Below are 16595 nucleotides of genomic sequence, written 5' to 3' on the forward strand. Positions count from 1 at the left end.
AAACTCGAGTTAGCGAGAAATAAGCGAGAAAAATACGGCGGTCACTAGAATTCTAGCTTATCCAGTTTCGACTGTTTATTATATTCAGTGTCCTTTATGAGTTTTATTTTATTTAATTGCTGATGAGTGATTGTATAAAGATACAAAAGAATTATCAACCACAGAATTATTACAAACAGTAACGTTATCCACGGGGACCAAAAATAAATTCGATATCGCGTTCAATCGTTTGTAACGAAATATACAAAATTTTATGGCCAACCATTAAAAAGTAATGTTGTTTTTTTTTCTAAATTTAATGGCTTTGTAACACGATATTTTCAAGCGAACTTTATTATTTTCAACTAAATTTTTTCCCTGGGAAAATATATGAAAGTCATTTTAAGAAACTTTTGAACCTGATTCATTCCCGTAATAATTCATAGTGTTATAACAACGTAAGGATTTTTGTTTACTTACTAAATAAAATTATGACCTGAAAGCCGGGAAACGTCAGAATTTCTATCAATATATTTAGGTACCGTGCATTTCCACTGCCGAAACATCACTAATCTTGCACAATCTTATTAGAAACCAATTATTTTTCCATAAATAAACATACAACAATGAAATGCATTAATCGTTTCGTTCCGTCATTCATTGTTAAGAAATTCAATGTCATATACGTACGTATTAGCTGTCGCCCGCATCTCCGTTCGCGGAATTAAAAAAACTTAATAACTAGCCTATGTGTTCACCCAGATTATTTTCTTCATCTGTGCGTAATTTTATCAAAATCCGTTAAGCATCCATCCATCCATACATCTAAACATTTGCGTTGATAATATTAGTAAGATATACGCAGTTAAAATTATTAACTAATGTTATGTGTAATAAAAACCAAAATCATTTTAAGTAACTCGTTACAACTTAGTTTCTACATTCAATCATACTTTAAATGAATAAGTAACTTAGCACCGAACTTGAGGAAGGTAAACAAATTTACGAGATCATTGGATGAAATATGAAAATTTTTTGCATAAACATGTTATCCTATTTTGCTCCTTGATCCCGAATAAACACGAAACTTTTCCAGTATTCGAGTCCCGAATTAAGAAGTTAGACAATATCTTGTAACTTGACTTACACAATGTAACTAAGTAATTCATACATCTATTTGTTGATTAGAATTATCCATCTTATATTACACAAGAATTTATATGTCTGTTTACAGGATGTTCAAAATTAATTAAATTATATGCACTCTATATTTCTCTGATTTAGTCATAATTTTTAGTGCATAATTGGGTTAAAATAGCTATAAGCCATCATCATCATTATCAGTTTACTATACGTCCCCACCAAGGGGCTCGGAGCCTACCCTAATTTAGGGGTGATTAGGCCGGCCATAGTTAGCCACTCTGGCCATGTAGCCATGTGGCCATGTGGCCACGGTTAACAATATAAATATTAAAATACTTTTTCTTATCATCGTAATTTGGACGCATCGTATTATACAGAATATTTAGGAAAAACTAAATGATATCATAATTTAAGCCTTCAAGTTATTCCTAATTCAGTTTACAAGGTTACCAGGTTAATCAACAATAAGGAATTTTTACGCAATTTTTTTTGCATGAAAACATTTGAATATTTTAAATTGTTTTCCTAATTAACTTTAGTAACTGTTATTACCTCTGCGTCGGCTCAGTAACTTCACTCCCCGAAGACTGGATGACCTTAATATGTTAATTAAAATATATCACTCAAATTTATAAAATATAATTTAATTAAACCGAGACTCGCGTCTTTGTGAGTGTGAAAATCATAATTCTCTTTAAATTAAATATGATTCAAAAGATATAAAAGTATTAGCTGTCGACCGCGACTTCGCGTGCTCTTCCAGGCTATGGATCTACAGCGAGATCCATGCAGTCGTTTTGGATATATCTTCAAACACCCATCCATCTACACATTCGCATTTATAATATTAGTAAGATAACTAGAGTTGTAAAGGTGCGGCTTTATTTTTTTACTTATTCTGATGGCGATCGTATCAAATACAATGCAAATTAATTTTCCACGCTTCTATTGTTTATTTAACACTACTAAAAATAGTATCAACGCTTAATCTAGTGAAGCAAACTATTAAAAGCTATTTAAAGACACGCCAATCTCGTGACCGCAACCGCAGCTATATTTGAAACATGTTTTCACAATAATTAAATCTTCAAGAAATACTCAAGAAGGGATATTAAGAGTATCCGAAACCGATGTATGAATTCGTAGATGTATGAATGTGGGTGAAGCTAGAGAGAAGTGTCAGGTCTGTGTTAAATAGAAGTCCGTGATCTGCCTATCCCTGTGAATTACAGACGTGATTGTATTGTTGTTGTAATTAAATCCTAATTCCCTCTCATCCAACTATCTTATTTATAAATAACTACAAACTGAAAAAAATTAGTGATAAATTTCAAACTTCAATTCTATGTTTTAAAACATTTTTTGTCTTTATTTTATTCGCATATAAAATCTATGATACTATTTCCCTTAGCTTTAGTAAAAGTTAAGCCTCACAAAAAGTCATTCATAAATAAAGATGGCCGTAAATATAAGATTATGAGGTAAATTAGCGGATAAATTTTATATGCAATCACGTGGGGCCATAAGAGACCGCCGGGTGGTCCTGGTATTTCTTGCGTCTCATAATATTAATCCTATGCCGTAAAGTGGTCCTTATTATTAAGGTTGTGGTGTCACGCGGAGCAAAATAATTTCACGATAAAGCATAGTAACTTTTGCTCAATGTCTAATCATGGGATGGAAGCACTAATGAAATTCAATCTAACAATGATAAAACAGATCTAAAATTAAAAAAATACTTAAATATAATTACGTCCTTCCTTTAAACTGTAATGTAAGTCTTACTAATATTATAAATCTGAATGTTTAGATGGTTGGATGTTTGTTTTAATGTTTCAAGAATGGCTTCATGGATCTCGAAGAAAATTGGCCTAGAATTAGAACTAGAAATTGGCGTAGTGTGTAAGAAACCATAGACTACTAGTTAAGTTTTTAAAATACGCGCAGACGGAGTCGCAAGAGACAGCTAGTCTAAGCATAAATACATGCTATCTTAATTGGTACTTTGAGTGTTACTTTCTCAATATTAACAACAGGAATATAACAATATGGTACTTTTCTTTTCAAATAAATTTACTTTAGAAATATATTTTTTATTCGATGTCATTTGTTTTGTTTTATCCATTCTCATCCCACCAATAGTCAGTCACGGCCTACAAAACGTGACAAGGGTGTTTTGTGCGCGGGTAGTCACCTCAATTATAGATTAAAACCCCGTTTTCGTATTTATTCGTAGGAATTTTTTAACATCACGAACAAAAGCCCTCGTTAATCACATGTATTCGATTATGAGAATTAATAATTAATTTTCACCAGTTATTCCCAAAAACAAAAAATGGAACATCCTATAATCTGGTTTTATTTATTTATTTAAATAAAATCTCATAATTTTTCAAAGGACTGAAGTATTTACAAGGGTCTGTATAATGGAATCCCGTTTCCTTCTGGAATTAATAGGCTATTAATAGGGTGATGGGGAACCGTTGAGAGCACTCGGGAGAAGGCGGTTATGACATAAGCAAACTAATGCCCGTACTAACGTGTTAAAGACGGCGACCGCACGAATGTCTAACTGCGAGTTTCCACTACCGAAACATCTGTTTGCTCCATAACTATTTTTGAAATTAAAGCTACCTATCGTTTGAACATTTTTGACAATCTTCCTGTACAAGGAATACGTCGTACAAATTGTTTAAATATCCAAACAACATTATCATATGACGGTTTTAAGAACTTAACATAGATAAAAGAGAAAAGAAGTCGTGGTATTTTCTAAGTGTACTTCTATAAGTGTTGAAACCGATCTGTGAACTTTGTTGAATGTGATAGTTATTGTCTTATAGCTCGTGGGATTGCACCGACAGCGAATAAAGCTCGTGCATTTATTGACTGTACGTTTTCATAGCTCGCACCGGTTTTATAGTGCAGTCCCACACGAGCATAATCGTAAAAATAAGTTGATATTGGTGTGGCGTGGTTTTTTATAAGTTTTGCAGTAATTTTTATCATCTTTATTGGCTTACTTGTTTATACTTAAATTAATTATCTTTATCGCCCGCGACTCCGTCCGTGGAATGTAAAAATGGTAATTAGTAGCCTTTCCGTTCTCTCAGGCTATGTTACAACAATGGCAAATTATAGCTAAATCCAAGCAGCTGTTCTGGAGATACCTTCTAACACTATCTACACCATTCCAATTTATAATATTAGTAAGATACAGTCTGTGAGACATCTGTAGCGCAAAGCACTTAAATCGATTGTTATTCAATAATTTAAATTTTTATAATCGAACGTTTATTTTTTGAGATGCAATCTTACTAAAATTATATAAGTAAGTAAGTAGAAGTAAGAAGAACCTCCGAAATAAGGTAGTGTAACACAGTTTGTGAAGCTTGTTGAATCATTCCACAAAACTATATAGAACATAGCACCCTATTGTTCTGTATATTCAAATGCTCTATGTATGTAAAATAATTTCCTTCGGCATTAAGCATTCCGGCATAATACCATCCATCAAGGCAAATGCTTCAACACGGGTCGGTCGGCTTGATTGGCCCCGGCGTATCTGTCTCCATTACACGCGACAGACGTATAATTTGCGGCTGGAATTCATGTGGTCCCAATCCGACAACTTACTCCGTAGAAATTCATGTCTCCCCAATCTGACATCGGTGTTCTTGGATATTGACATGTTGTAATAAATTACGTAACCTCCGATAATAATTTCAGTGGACCTAGCACATTTGTGAGAGTCCATCGGGCATAAAGTTCACCAAAAAAACTCATACTAATTTTGATATAAATAACAATAACGATACAATCAAATAAATATAATACAATATTTCTTGGTAATGTTTAAATTACATGTCAAATTACGATACTATGGCGATTGCCTACAGATACTTTTAATAAATCAGGAAAGTTATTATAGACTAATAAAATAGACTAGAAAATATAACAGTTAAAACCGTCATCTAACGACGAATTAACTGATAGTAATTTTTTTATACATCTATAACTTTACTTATGCAACAAAGACTGATTACTGAACTGGGGGGTGGGGGGGGCTAGATAAAATGCATTCGCTTCGAAGTGATTCCATAACGAATTACAAAAATGCACAGAACTTATAATAATCACCAAAAATTACGCGACAATAACCGATAATCACGTGACTTATCAAAAGTTATTTGCAGTTCCATACATTTTTGAAGTTCGTTATGGAATCACTTTGAAGCGAATGCACTTGATCTAGCCACGCTTAACTGAATTTATCATCTCATCTCCCAATAAATTACAAACCTAAACAGAATTACTTAAGTACTATACCAAATCGTTAGTATAAAAAAAATGTTATTCACAGGATCTTTACTCTTTATATCTATTGACTTTTAGTATGATGTACACAAAAAATCTAATTCAGTACTCATATTATTATAACTAGATTATTTTGTAATAGAAATTGTTTTAAGGAACATCGCTTTCATAATAATTGAAATACAGAACAATTTTTAGGCTTCATAAAGCTCTGGCTATAAAATTTTAATATCCAAAGTACAGACAGACATCTCTCATCCGCGGTAATGTTATTTTTATTAATCTGAATACAAACATTCGACATCTGTGTTGGTTTATTGAAATCGTCTGTCATTTCGTCTTCCTATATTGTCATTGCAAACATAAATATATAACCTACTAGCTGATTTCATCCGTGCAGGTTAAAAAAAAAAACTAATTACTAGACTATGTGTTCTTCCAGACTATATTCTACATCTATGCCAAATTTCAGTGACATTTACGCAGCCGTTCTGGAGGTACCTTCCAGCATAAAGTCATCCGTTCATCCAAACATTCGCATTTATAATATTAGTATGATATATGGAGTGTTCAAGTTCGACGTCTTAAAGAACATTTTCGAAATGTCATTTAGCAACCTGACAACACCGAGTCACTGTTGTTTATGGTTAAATGGTACCCTTAGTATAGATTTCGTATGAGGCTCCCTTAATAACTGAAGCATAAAAAACGGACTCACTAAGGGTTATTATATTTTAATGTTTCACATAACACTGTCAATCTATTTAGCAAAATTTGCCTTGTTACTCTGTCGTGTCGTCAACCTTCCTTGCAATGTTTTCATAGCTGACTGTATGTAAATTAAATAGTGTTTGCCTCTCAAACATTGACAACAAATATAGCAAACTGTCAACGTACGTGTACGACAGTCAATGTCAAGTTGTGTTTTTGTTTGTACAGTCTGGTATACTTATTTGACCCGGTGTGCAAAAAGGCATTAAATTACAATAGCTCTTTATTCAATTTCAAAGTGATCCTATAAGGGTTCCGTTTTTCTCCTTTCGAGGTACGGAATCCGTAAAACCATCACAAGGTTATACGTTGTCTTGTCTTACCATGTGTGTAATTTTTCGCGTCCAAGAATGTTGATGTTTTTGACAGAACGAAGCGCGATTGCATCGCTTCTATGACAGGACCAGAAAAGTTAGTCGTATTATAACATTAATGAAGACTACAATAATAGGTTTTTTAAACATTTTTAAGATTTAAATTAAGGACATAGCATGAAAGATAATATTAATCTACATACTATGCGTATGATATGTTATGTTATAGATATATTTCTTTTACTGGAAATTGGACTCAGTCTGGCGACCTTGGATAGAACATATTCTTTGAGTAGTTAAAAACTAGAAGGTCTGGTTTCAACTACTAAAATAGTAGCTCAATTATTATTTTAAATTGTTTTAAAAAATATAAAAAATCTATATAATTGATTGATGATTTTTTTAATGACTTTATTATCAATTAATTTCCCTTAAGATAACGAAATACAGGACTTATTATTACAATAGGATAAGATATCAATGTTAATATGCGGTCCATTTCCGTTACTTTACAAAATAACAATTTTTGGACGCATTCGGTCGATATGCAATTTGCCGATATTTTACGATTTACCGGGGCATAGAACAAACAGGCGTCGTCAAACACGTCTTACATGACAGACATTCTATTGATACAATTACATTATATTTAAAGTTGGTCAGTGTAATTTGTAAATCATCTTTACACACCATATCTAACAATAATTAATAACAAGCGTGAAGTTAATCTTCTTTACATAACTTGGTCATCATTTTATAAAAATCTTGGATATCACAAACATTTATTTGCTTTGCAGTCTATTTTTAGGCGAAGTCTACGTTCTCGATATTAAGGTGAAATGCGTCTTAAGGTATGTGAGGTAAAGGTATAGTGTAGGAGTTGAATTTGTTTGTCAATTATACCATATTAAAGTACCATTTCCACCGTGCGAAATAATCGCGTACATTCAGTAGTAGTAATGTGATAAATAATAATAACGTGTGTTAGTAAGTTCATTTATTTTTGCAAAGTCTGTGCTCACATCCTCGCTCTGATCCAGGAGTTGAATGAGCTGACGCGGGCGAAGCCGGAGGGTCGGCGCGTGTCGCACGATCCCGAGCCGAATGATGACACGCCGATCTATAACAACAAAACGAATATGTTTTAGTATATTGAAAATTACTTTCCCATAGTTGTCAAGCATGTAGCAAAAAGACAAAAATCTATCCGACTTTAATTCATCGGAGCAGATTTTCTAAACATTTAGAACTGAAGATGAAGATTCGAACAATATTCAGTTTTGGGTACCTCTAAGGAAGAGCAATCGTAGATAATTGCGATGTGACGTAATGACCAGACTGACACATACAGAATGACTGCAACCTCGTTCGACTGGCATTAGTCGTTTTTATGTTTTAGAACTTTTAATATCAAAATGTTGGTTAATTCTATGGAAACAAATGTAATATAGAGGTAAAATATAAAATAGAGAGCAAGGACATACAAGGAGGTTGTTGGAGACAAGCGGGCCGCCGGAGTCGCCAGTGCAGATGTTTCCAGTAGCTCCACTGATGCACAGCGTGGACTCGACTATCATGTTTCCGGAGAACGAGTTGCGGCACGCTTCGTTGGTGATCACTTGCACGCGGGCGTGCATGAGGTCCGGACTCGCAGGCGCCGCTGAAAGCATTGCGGACACCAAATGAAAATCACCAACATTTAAATAAGTTCTCATTTAAATCTTTCTAATAAACCATCAAAGAGCTAAACTAGTGGCCTCCGTGAAAACGATCGCAAGGAATTGTACGCACCATGAAATTTTTCTTTGGTTCAAATTATTATTCATAATCCCATGTTAATGAAGCTAGAAATTGTCAGGGTAAGATAGCCCCGATAAACTTGTCAAATACACGTGTAAAAATGTATTTATATTAATGTTTGTCACACCTCCCGTCACGTCATGCCTACACCGAGGGGATCTAGGATGTAAATTTGGAGTGAAAAAATGTGGCGTGAGTTAAAATAGAGTCTATCGCTCACCGTCGCTGGTCTTGCCAAAGCCTATGGCCCAGGCCCAAGCGCCGGCGTACGTGTTACTGCCCGACGCCAGCCCAATGTTGCGGATCGTATCTGGAATTAAAATGTCCCAGGACTAAAACTAAAATATTTTCACTAAGATACAAAATCCAATAAAAAAGATGGATTTTCGTAACCTGATTTATATGCATACTAACTGCTATAGTTGACCCAGTTGATAGTGATGATGGCAATGTCATTCCTTATCCTATTAACGTTGTAGTTAGCGTGGAGCTCCATCCTGTCAGAAGTGATTCTGGTGCCGCCGGTGAAGACACGAATGGAGCCCAGCACGACGGTCACGTGGCGTACCATCTGCCGCCCGTCGAACAAGTTGTGAGCCGCGGTCAAAACCTTCGTATTGCTTATCAGTGTACCGCCACCGATAGACTGGCCACCGTTCGCCAGCGTCATTATCTGTCCAGCCTACAACGAAGACATAAACAAGAAGCAATGTACTACCCAAACCTAATAAAATAAATCGTAAAATATATAACAATACGTCCTTTTTTTATCTCACCATGTAAGGGTACTGGCCGAGGGCGGCCGGGGTGCCACTGACGATCCGGCTGCCGTCGAAATCGGGCGCGAGCTCGGCCTGCAGGACGGCCTGGGCGCGAGGGATGCCTACACGCTCATGGTAGTTCAGCTCCACGGGCTCGTAGGCCGCCGTCAGCGATCCTAACGCCCCCAAACAGCACAGACTTACAAGTACCAGCTTCATCGCAATACCGGATCAATATTGTGCCTATCAAATTCGGAATTTCCTTCTTTTATAGTCATTAAAATGTTATCTTTTTCATCAACACACTAATTCATCGGTGATAAGCGACTGCCGGAAATTATATCTACATTAAAAATATTATATTACAAATTTAAAATCTTCTTTTTTTGGTAATTATTAATACTGATCATATATACAATATTAATAAATAATCGTTTATACATACATATGTACAACAATATGTTGACTCGGGAAATTACAAAAGGTCAAAAACTCCTAACAAGTACGGCCCCAGCAAAGGCGATCGCATCGGTGAGCGGTGGCCCAATGAGAGTTGTTTAACTTCACATATATTAATTTCTTTCCCAAATATTATGTTGCATCACGTTATTTTCCTTTAGCGTAAGAATATTGTAGAAATGTACATAGGAAATTCCAAAATCGATAAACACATTAAGTACAATGCAATGATGAAGGACTTAGACCCTGAGCCACCGACATTGATAGTAGAAAAGGCGATTAGAAAAAAATTGTATGAATTTAAATCCGACATAACGTGCCCTATCACCCAAATTAGCTAACTTATTTAAGATACAGGGGGTCACAATAAAACAGACAAACAAATAGTGGTTGTTAACATAAAACATTATCAACAGTAATTATCGAGCAATTATTAATCAAATCGCATCTCTAATCTATAAATATTAATAAAATTGAAGAGTCTGTAATATAGAAAAAAACATATTTCGTACGCATGATATACTTGAGTTGAGAAAGAAAATTTTTAAATTTTTTATAGTATTATCTAATAGTATTAATTTTTTTAGTATATATATATGTATGTCTGTCGGTAAGGCCACGTGTGTTCCAGATAATCTCCGCAACGACTGATCTGATTTAAACGGGAAGGTAGATGATACCGGCGGACATATTAAAGGCTACTTTTACTTTTTTTTGTTCTACGCTGACTTAGGGAGGGACAACCGCTGAAATAACATAGAACTTCGTCGGCGTAGAGTTGATGATGAGAGATTTTAACAGTGGTAGAGCCCGCTTTAACATCTTCGCACGAATTGGCCCGGCACGCCCGGTGAAATACCACGACCACACAGAAGACAGGCGTGAAGTGGAAGCAATTCCGCGTTTCGTCTGATGAGTGTGCGTCACGGAGGCCTTATTCAGTCCACTTTCCCTTCCCACCCTTTTTCTTATAAGGCAAGGATGGGAAGTGGAAGTGGACTTTCCGGATGAGAGGATGCATGAAAAGGGAATATATTTTCTTTATGTGTTTCCTCTCCTCCGTCGATTAAAGGTAGGCAACGCGATTTCAGGTGGCCGCTCGCTCGTTTGCCACCATATGATATAATAAAAAAAGGATGTACATGACAAGTATAGTAACAGAAATCCAAGTGCATTTCGTCTCTATACACAGTTTTGACTGTACAATATATCAGTCAGTCACATTACTCTTTTGTATATGTAATTACTTTCATTAATTCCAATAAATGATAAGATTTACTACAAAAACACGTTAAATATTGATAAACAGTCGATTAAAATTGGGTTTTTTAAGAAGATAAATAGGTTTTTTCAATTACGTAAATTAAATGAATTAGTGCATTCAAAATAGAATAGACAATAGAGGTGTTATATTAATTCGCATAAAGCTGAATATTAATTGAGGCTTTAACACCCTAATTTAAAAAAAAAACATGTCAAACTAGTCTTGCTCTATATGTAGTTAATTTATTACTTGTCCTAGTTTCAGATTTACAAAAATACACTTATCCATTACATTTATTCCTTATTATTCTAAAAACAAGTTAGTTTTGTTTATAAGAAATCTGTAGAAAGATTAATTTGTTCTGATTGAACGCATTTGATGGATTGGTCTATGGACAAAGGATTTTTTCGACACATCGTCGTCAATATCAATATTATGAAAGGCGGTAACGTAATTTACCACAACAGTATAATATGTCAATCAACCTTGATACGGTTGATATAGTGACATCCAAACTTTATGGCGGCTAGGAAATACTGCAAGGGACACTGCGGAAAATACAATTATAGGTATTTTGTAACGTAACATAAAAGTAGGAATTTCTAAAAAAAGTTACAAGATTTTAATATGTGTTGTCTCATGATTTTGAATTAGCTATGTACGAGTATTAAGATATTTTTACTGTTTATAAAATTTTCGTAGAATATTTTATGTTAATATAAAATTATTATAACATTAGCGTGTGATTCAGAAAATGATGTGCGCCATATTTTTTACGTCTTACACTTTTAATGCTGAGGCAAATGCTATAAGAACAGGAATTATGTAAATATCGTGAATAATAAGAGAAACATTTGCTTTTGAATGATGCATTATACGGAAAATAAAATGTGCGTCACATGACGGAATAGATGTTTGCACATTTTCATTTAGAACTTATAAGTTCTTGATATTATATTTCTTCAGGCGCCTAAAAGAAAAATACGATTATGAAAATGTTGCGACGAACTCTATTTTCATCTCTAGATTAGATATTTAAAGACCTAAGCTGACAGACATTAAGGTTTATATAACCTATTGTGTCTAAAACCAAAGGAGATGGCAGTCTCCACACTAGCTTTTTTAGATTTGATAATAAGTAATCGTATAACAAAATAATAGATAGGTTAATATACATTTTTCTAATCTTATTCCGACAACATCTGAACATAAAAATGTTATTGAGATATTTCTCTATGTAAAATGTTTCGTTGCTAACGTTTTTCAATGTTTTACGATCAGTTATTTTTTATCTCCATTCCACCATACACAATGTATTTTGTAATGTATCCCCAAGCTATTTTAAATGTTTGCCCAGCCGTTCCCGAATTGACCCTTTTTACAATGTGACAACTTATAAAAGGGTTTTGTATATACAGCCAATAACAAATATTTGTTTTAAAATAATTATAATTATATGCTTCTTATATTTTCAAAGTATTTAAATGATAATAATATAATTTCTTTTTAATTTTTTAGCTAGAAATTTCAGACCGATTTTTTTTTATAATATTACATTTTAAATTATTAAAATTCATTATTTAATCTAAGATGCGTTTAATGTTCCAAGGTTATGCGTCATTTATCGCATCACATTATCAGCCGTGTTACAAATTTCACGAACGCGTTACCACCATTTAAACAAGAGAGAAGAAGAAAAAAGAATAAAAAGGTTAAGGTCTCCAGCCAGTTATTTAACAGAAGAAAAATTAAAGCCATTATAAAAAAAATACGAGAAACTTTTAGAGAACCTCTGTAAACTTGTAGGTTAGGTTAGTTCAGGATATTTATGAAAAATTAATGCCTTCAAAATTACAAGTAACAACAAAAATAGCGCGACTCCTTCGACATATTTAACATAAAAAAGGTTTACCGAAATTGACTTCAAGTTTACGAGTGGGTAGTAAACTTATAAATAGCATGCGAAGGTGCCTCTCGAATGGAATAAAAATTAGATTTCTAAAAGCACTTTACTTGTAATTTTTATATTATGAATGAAGTACACGTCTAATCCTATGCCTTAAAGATCACTCCAAAATTAGTTTATGCCTAACTATGAGTTTCCATTGTCGAAAAACATGTATAAAATATCTCTTTCAATTTCTTTGAAAACAGTGAGAACTAACTGTAAAACGTCTCACGTAATAATACTATTAGATAGATAGATAAAGCCTTTATTCGCTGACAATTATTAAACTTAATATTACGATATTGACAAACTTATTTTCTAGTAATTAACTTATATTAGATGTATGTATAATCGATTTCCCAGCATCCCGTTGTGTGTCAGGTCCCTTGACATAGGCCTCCCCTAGTCTCTTCCACACCTCTCTATCGCGCGCTAATGTTCGAAAAATAATACTATTATAATATTTTAAATAAGAAAGATTTGATTGTTGTTTGTTTGCATTGAATATGCTCCGAAACTACAGAACCGATTTGAAAATATATTTCAATGTTGAGAATCTACATTATCCTCGGGCATAGCTTATATTTGTTATTAGATTTAATTCTTTACAGAAGAAGTAGCGGGCAACTGCTAGTGTGTTATAAACGTGTTGCTGACAGCTACTACAAAATTGACAATAATTGTACAATAGTCACGCAATAATAATTATTATGAACTGAGCGAACGGTATTACCACGACCACATTGAAGACAGGCGTGTAGTGTAAACAATTCCGTCTTTCCTTTAACGAGTTTGCGCACATCCTATAATATATAATCAAGCATGAAAAATCATAACAAAGCCTTTCTCGTTATACATCATTTAAAGTTAATTAAAATTACACTTAAATAAAATGAATTATTAGATGATAAAGATAAATAAATATTATGAAAAATTATTTTGGAAAAAAGCAAGAAAAGCATTATTTCTTTTAGTAATTATATGAATCGTTATAAAACCTGGTATAAATCGAATAAAACAAAAGTATAATTATTACGTTTAATCATAGTAATTAATAGAACGGCCAACATTAATTATTTTCTTCTTATTTTTTAATTTAAAGTTTTTCTTATCTATCTGTAGGTCTGTCCACAAGGCCGCACTTGTACCGGAACATCTCCGTAACAGCTGGACGCAGATGTATGCGGGCATATTTTACTGCGCAGACGAAGTCACGGGCGACAGCTAGTGCAAGATAAATACTATATGAAATAAAGAACACCTTGCCTTAGCGTTTGAAAGGGTGTGTTATTCGTCCAATATGACTTGTGTTGACGATGAGTTTGCGTAGTGTAGGTTACACTCAATTAGCACTACCCCAAACGCAGGCACGCCTCCTATGTGCCTACACTATTAGCAAGCGACGTTCGCTTTAATTTGCTAGTAATATTAATAATTCTACAATGCAGTTAATATTAATAATTTTGAGCTTTATATTAAATGACCAACAGCAACAAGCAAATGAGTAAAACATGCGTGGCCTGTAATGCACAAACGTGGGAAAACTAGAAATAACTTTTTTTTTTTAAAAAACCTAAAGGGACACATTTGATTCTCCAGGGTGAAAAACGATACTACACTTGTGGTCACAATGGAGAAGGTTACCTCATTTGACGTGGACTACGATAAATAATTTGACCTAAATTTTAGATGAAGGTTTTAGTAGCTATAAAATAAAGGAAGTTTGATTTAGATCAACATAATGTTATTAACATCATAATGTTTATCACAAAAAATATATATAATACAAAATCTATACGTATAAAATAAAGTCGTGTTAGTTCCATTATTTATAACGCAAGAACGGCTTTACCGATATGGCTGAAAATTGGTGAGGAGGTAGCTTAGAGCCAGGTGACGGACATAGGGTACTATTTATTCTTTATTTTCGAATTTATGCCTTGAAGAGCTGTTTTTATTTAACTTATCTATGTACTAAGTTTTTTTTATTTATCCACGCGGAAGGAGTCGCGGGCGACAGCTAGTAATAAATAAAACAATTTAATATGTAAATGTATTTTATTTTAATTAAATTATTATATTTCCGTAGTTCAGTTTAGAAACACAAGGTTTTAGACGAGACAGTACTACAGAATGGAACTTTAGTAAACAAATCATTGTCAATTACAAATACGCAAGTTTAACCCGTGCATGTTTAATCGTGTTTACAAAGTGCTGCTTGTTCAGCGTTAACAATTAATTAAATCATTTCATGAACCGAGAATATTACGGCAGCTTTATTCTTACGCTTGATGCGTTTAATAAAATCTATACGTTATATGTTTACTGAGAACTTCGTGTTATAAGAAAATTGCGGGATAAACGTGACATTTAACATAGTTAAAGCCTTTTTGATTCAGAAATAAAATATCTTTGATTATTAATTACGGTCGAATTTCAACCAATGGGCGATGATGGGTACTGGTCTATGATTAAGAAGCTACCTCTTAATTTATTTAACATACAATAATACAAATATACACGAGTAATTTCTGTTTTTGCTGTATTAAAATAGCCTTTGCGCATATTTGCTTATATGGTTCTTTAAGAGTCTCTCCTGTCAAAGTTTGCAATTTGCACATTGACCCTTGTACGAAGGAAGCGATTTTTTAATCATATAATACTAAACGTTCATTACCATTTTTTTAATTTTTTAACATTTTGAAGGTGATATATCTTCAGTATAATGACGAAGAACGTTTAGGATTTTGAGAAAGAACTCTTTAGAAGGTGTAGAGTCGACAGGCAATTGTTCAATTTGTTCCATCATCGATTCGTATCTTTTCTGTTCGTGTTTACGATATATTTTTATAATGTCTATTTCTTTGTAAAGTCTTCTTACTCGCTCCACTTTATCAGGTTCAGATTGTCCGTAGCACGATTCGAATTCTTTCCGTTGGGAGTTGTTGCAATTTTCTAAGAAAGCCACCGCAGGCCACGAACATTTTCTATTTTGGATGTCCGAACTTGTCTTAAGTGAGACATACTTACTGTCAACGTAGTCCATTAAATCGTTCTGCATTAAAATAAATAAAAGACAAGAATTAAAGTAAAAACACGGTAGAATTGACAAGACTAAAACGAAAAAATCCATAACTCCTGTTGGCCAATTGTGGACTTTCTTGGCAATAATTCAGACTGATTTATCCCCTTTATTTCTGATACATTTATTTAACAAAGGTATTTTTAAAAATCTGATTTAAATATTTTTATTACTAATCTACAAAAGCTAAAGAAAAAAATTAACATTAATTAAAACAAATTTATTTTTTAACCAGGTAGAAAGGCGAAATTGCTTCATTTTCAAGCCTATCTTCTGTGTGGTCGTAGTATTTCACCGGGCGAGCCGGGCCAATTCGTGCGAAAATGTTAAAGCGGGCTCTACCTACTAATAATAATATTATGCCATTACTTACCTGCATTTGTAGAAGTATGCCTAAATCAGAGCATACTTTATCGGCGTGCATATACGCTTTTGTACTCTTCAGGTTACATAGAGAAAAAGCCAGTAAAATTGGTAACTTCACGGTGTAGAAAGCAGATTTGAAATAATTCAATAAATTGTAATATTCAATTGTAAATTGTTCATAATCGTTTGATCTAGTCAAAGATATGTCCATTAGTTGGCCGATATTCAAAGCAAAATATGTCTGAAAAAAAAACATAATAAACTATTTAAATCAATCAATCTCTCTCACTATGATATTATATAAAAAATATCAAGCAAATTATGAAAAATCTCTTCTCTTCTCTTCTCTTCTCTTCTCTTCTCTTCTCTTCTCTTCTCTTCTCTTCTCTTC

General features: G+C 33.5%; 2 protein-coding genes across 2 annotated transcripts in view; both read right to left on the reverse strand.

Moving 5' to 3' along the window:
• Positions 1 to 7506: 7506 nt before the first annotated feature.
• On the reverse strand, positions 7507 to 9342 carry LOC106121080 (collagenase-like). The gene is made up of 5 exons (XM_013316575.1): positions 9101 to 9342; positions 8739 to 9006; positions 8545 to 8634; positions 8009 to 8184; positions 7507 to 7644 (listed from the first exon to the last, which is right to left on the reverse strand). The coding sequence occupies exons 1-5, from the start codon at positions 9302 to 9304 to the stop codon at positions 7543 to 7545; spliced, it is 840 nt and encodes a 279-aa protein (XP_013172029.1). The 5' UTR covers positions 9305 to 9342; the 3' UTR covers positions 7507 to 7542.
• Positions 9343 to 15448: 6106 nt separating this feature from the next.
• Positions 15449 to 16595, reverse strand: part of LOC106120947 (farnesyl pyrophosphate synthase-like) — a 5420-nt gene continuing 4273 nt past the window's right edge. The window contains exons 5-6 of the mRNA XM_013316418.1: positions 16212 to 16445; positions 15449 to 15811 (exon numbers count right to left, since the gene is read on the reverse strand). Coding sequence (XP_013171872.1) covers positions 15449 to 15811; positions 16212 to 16445 — 597 coding nt within the window. The remainder of the gene's footprint in view (positions 15812 to 16211; positions 16446 to 16595) is intronic.

Source organism: Papilio xuthus, unplaced genomic scaffold, assembly GCF_000836235.2.
Source record: "Papilio xuthus unplaced genomic scaffold, Pxut_1.1 DF826945.1, whole genome shotgun sequence".
Lineage (NCBI taxonomy): Eukaryota > Metazoa > Arthropoda > Insecta > Lepidoptera > Papilionidae > Papilio > Papilio xuthus.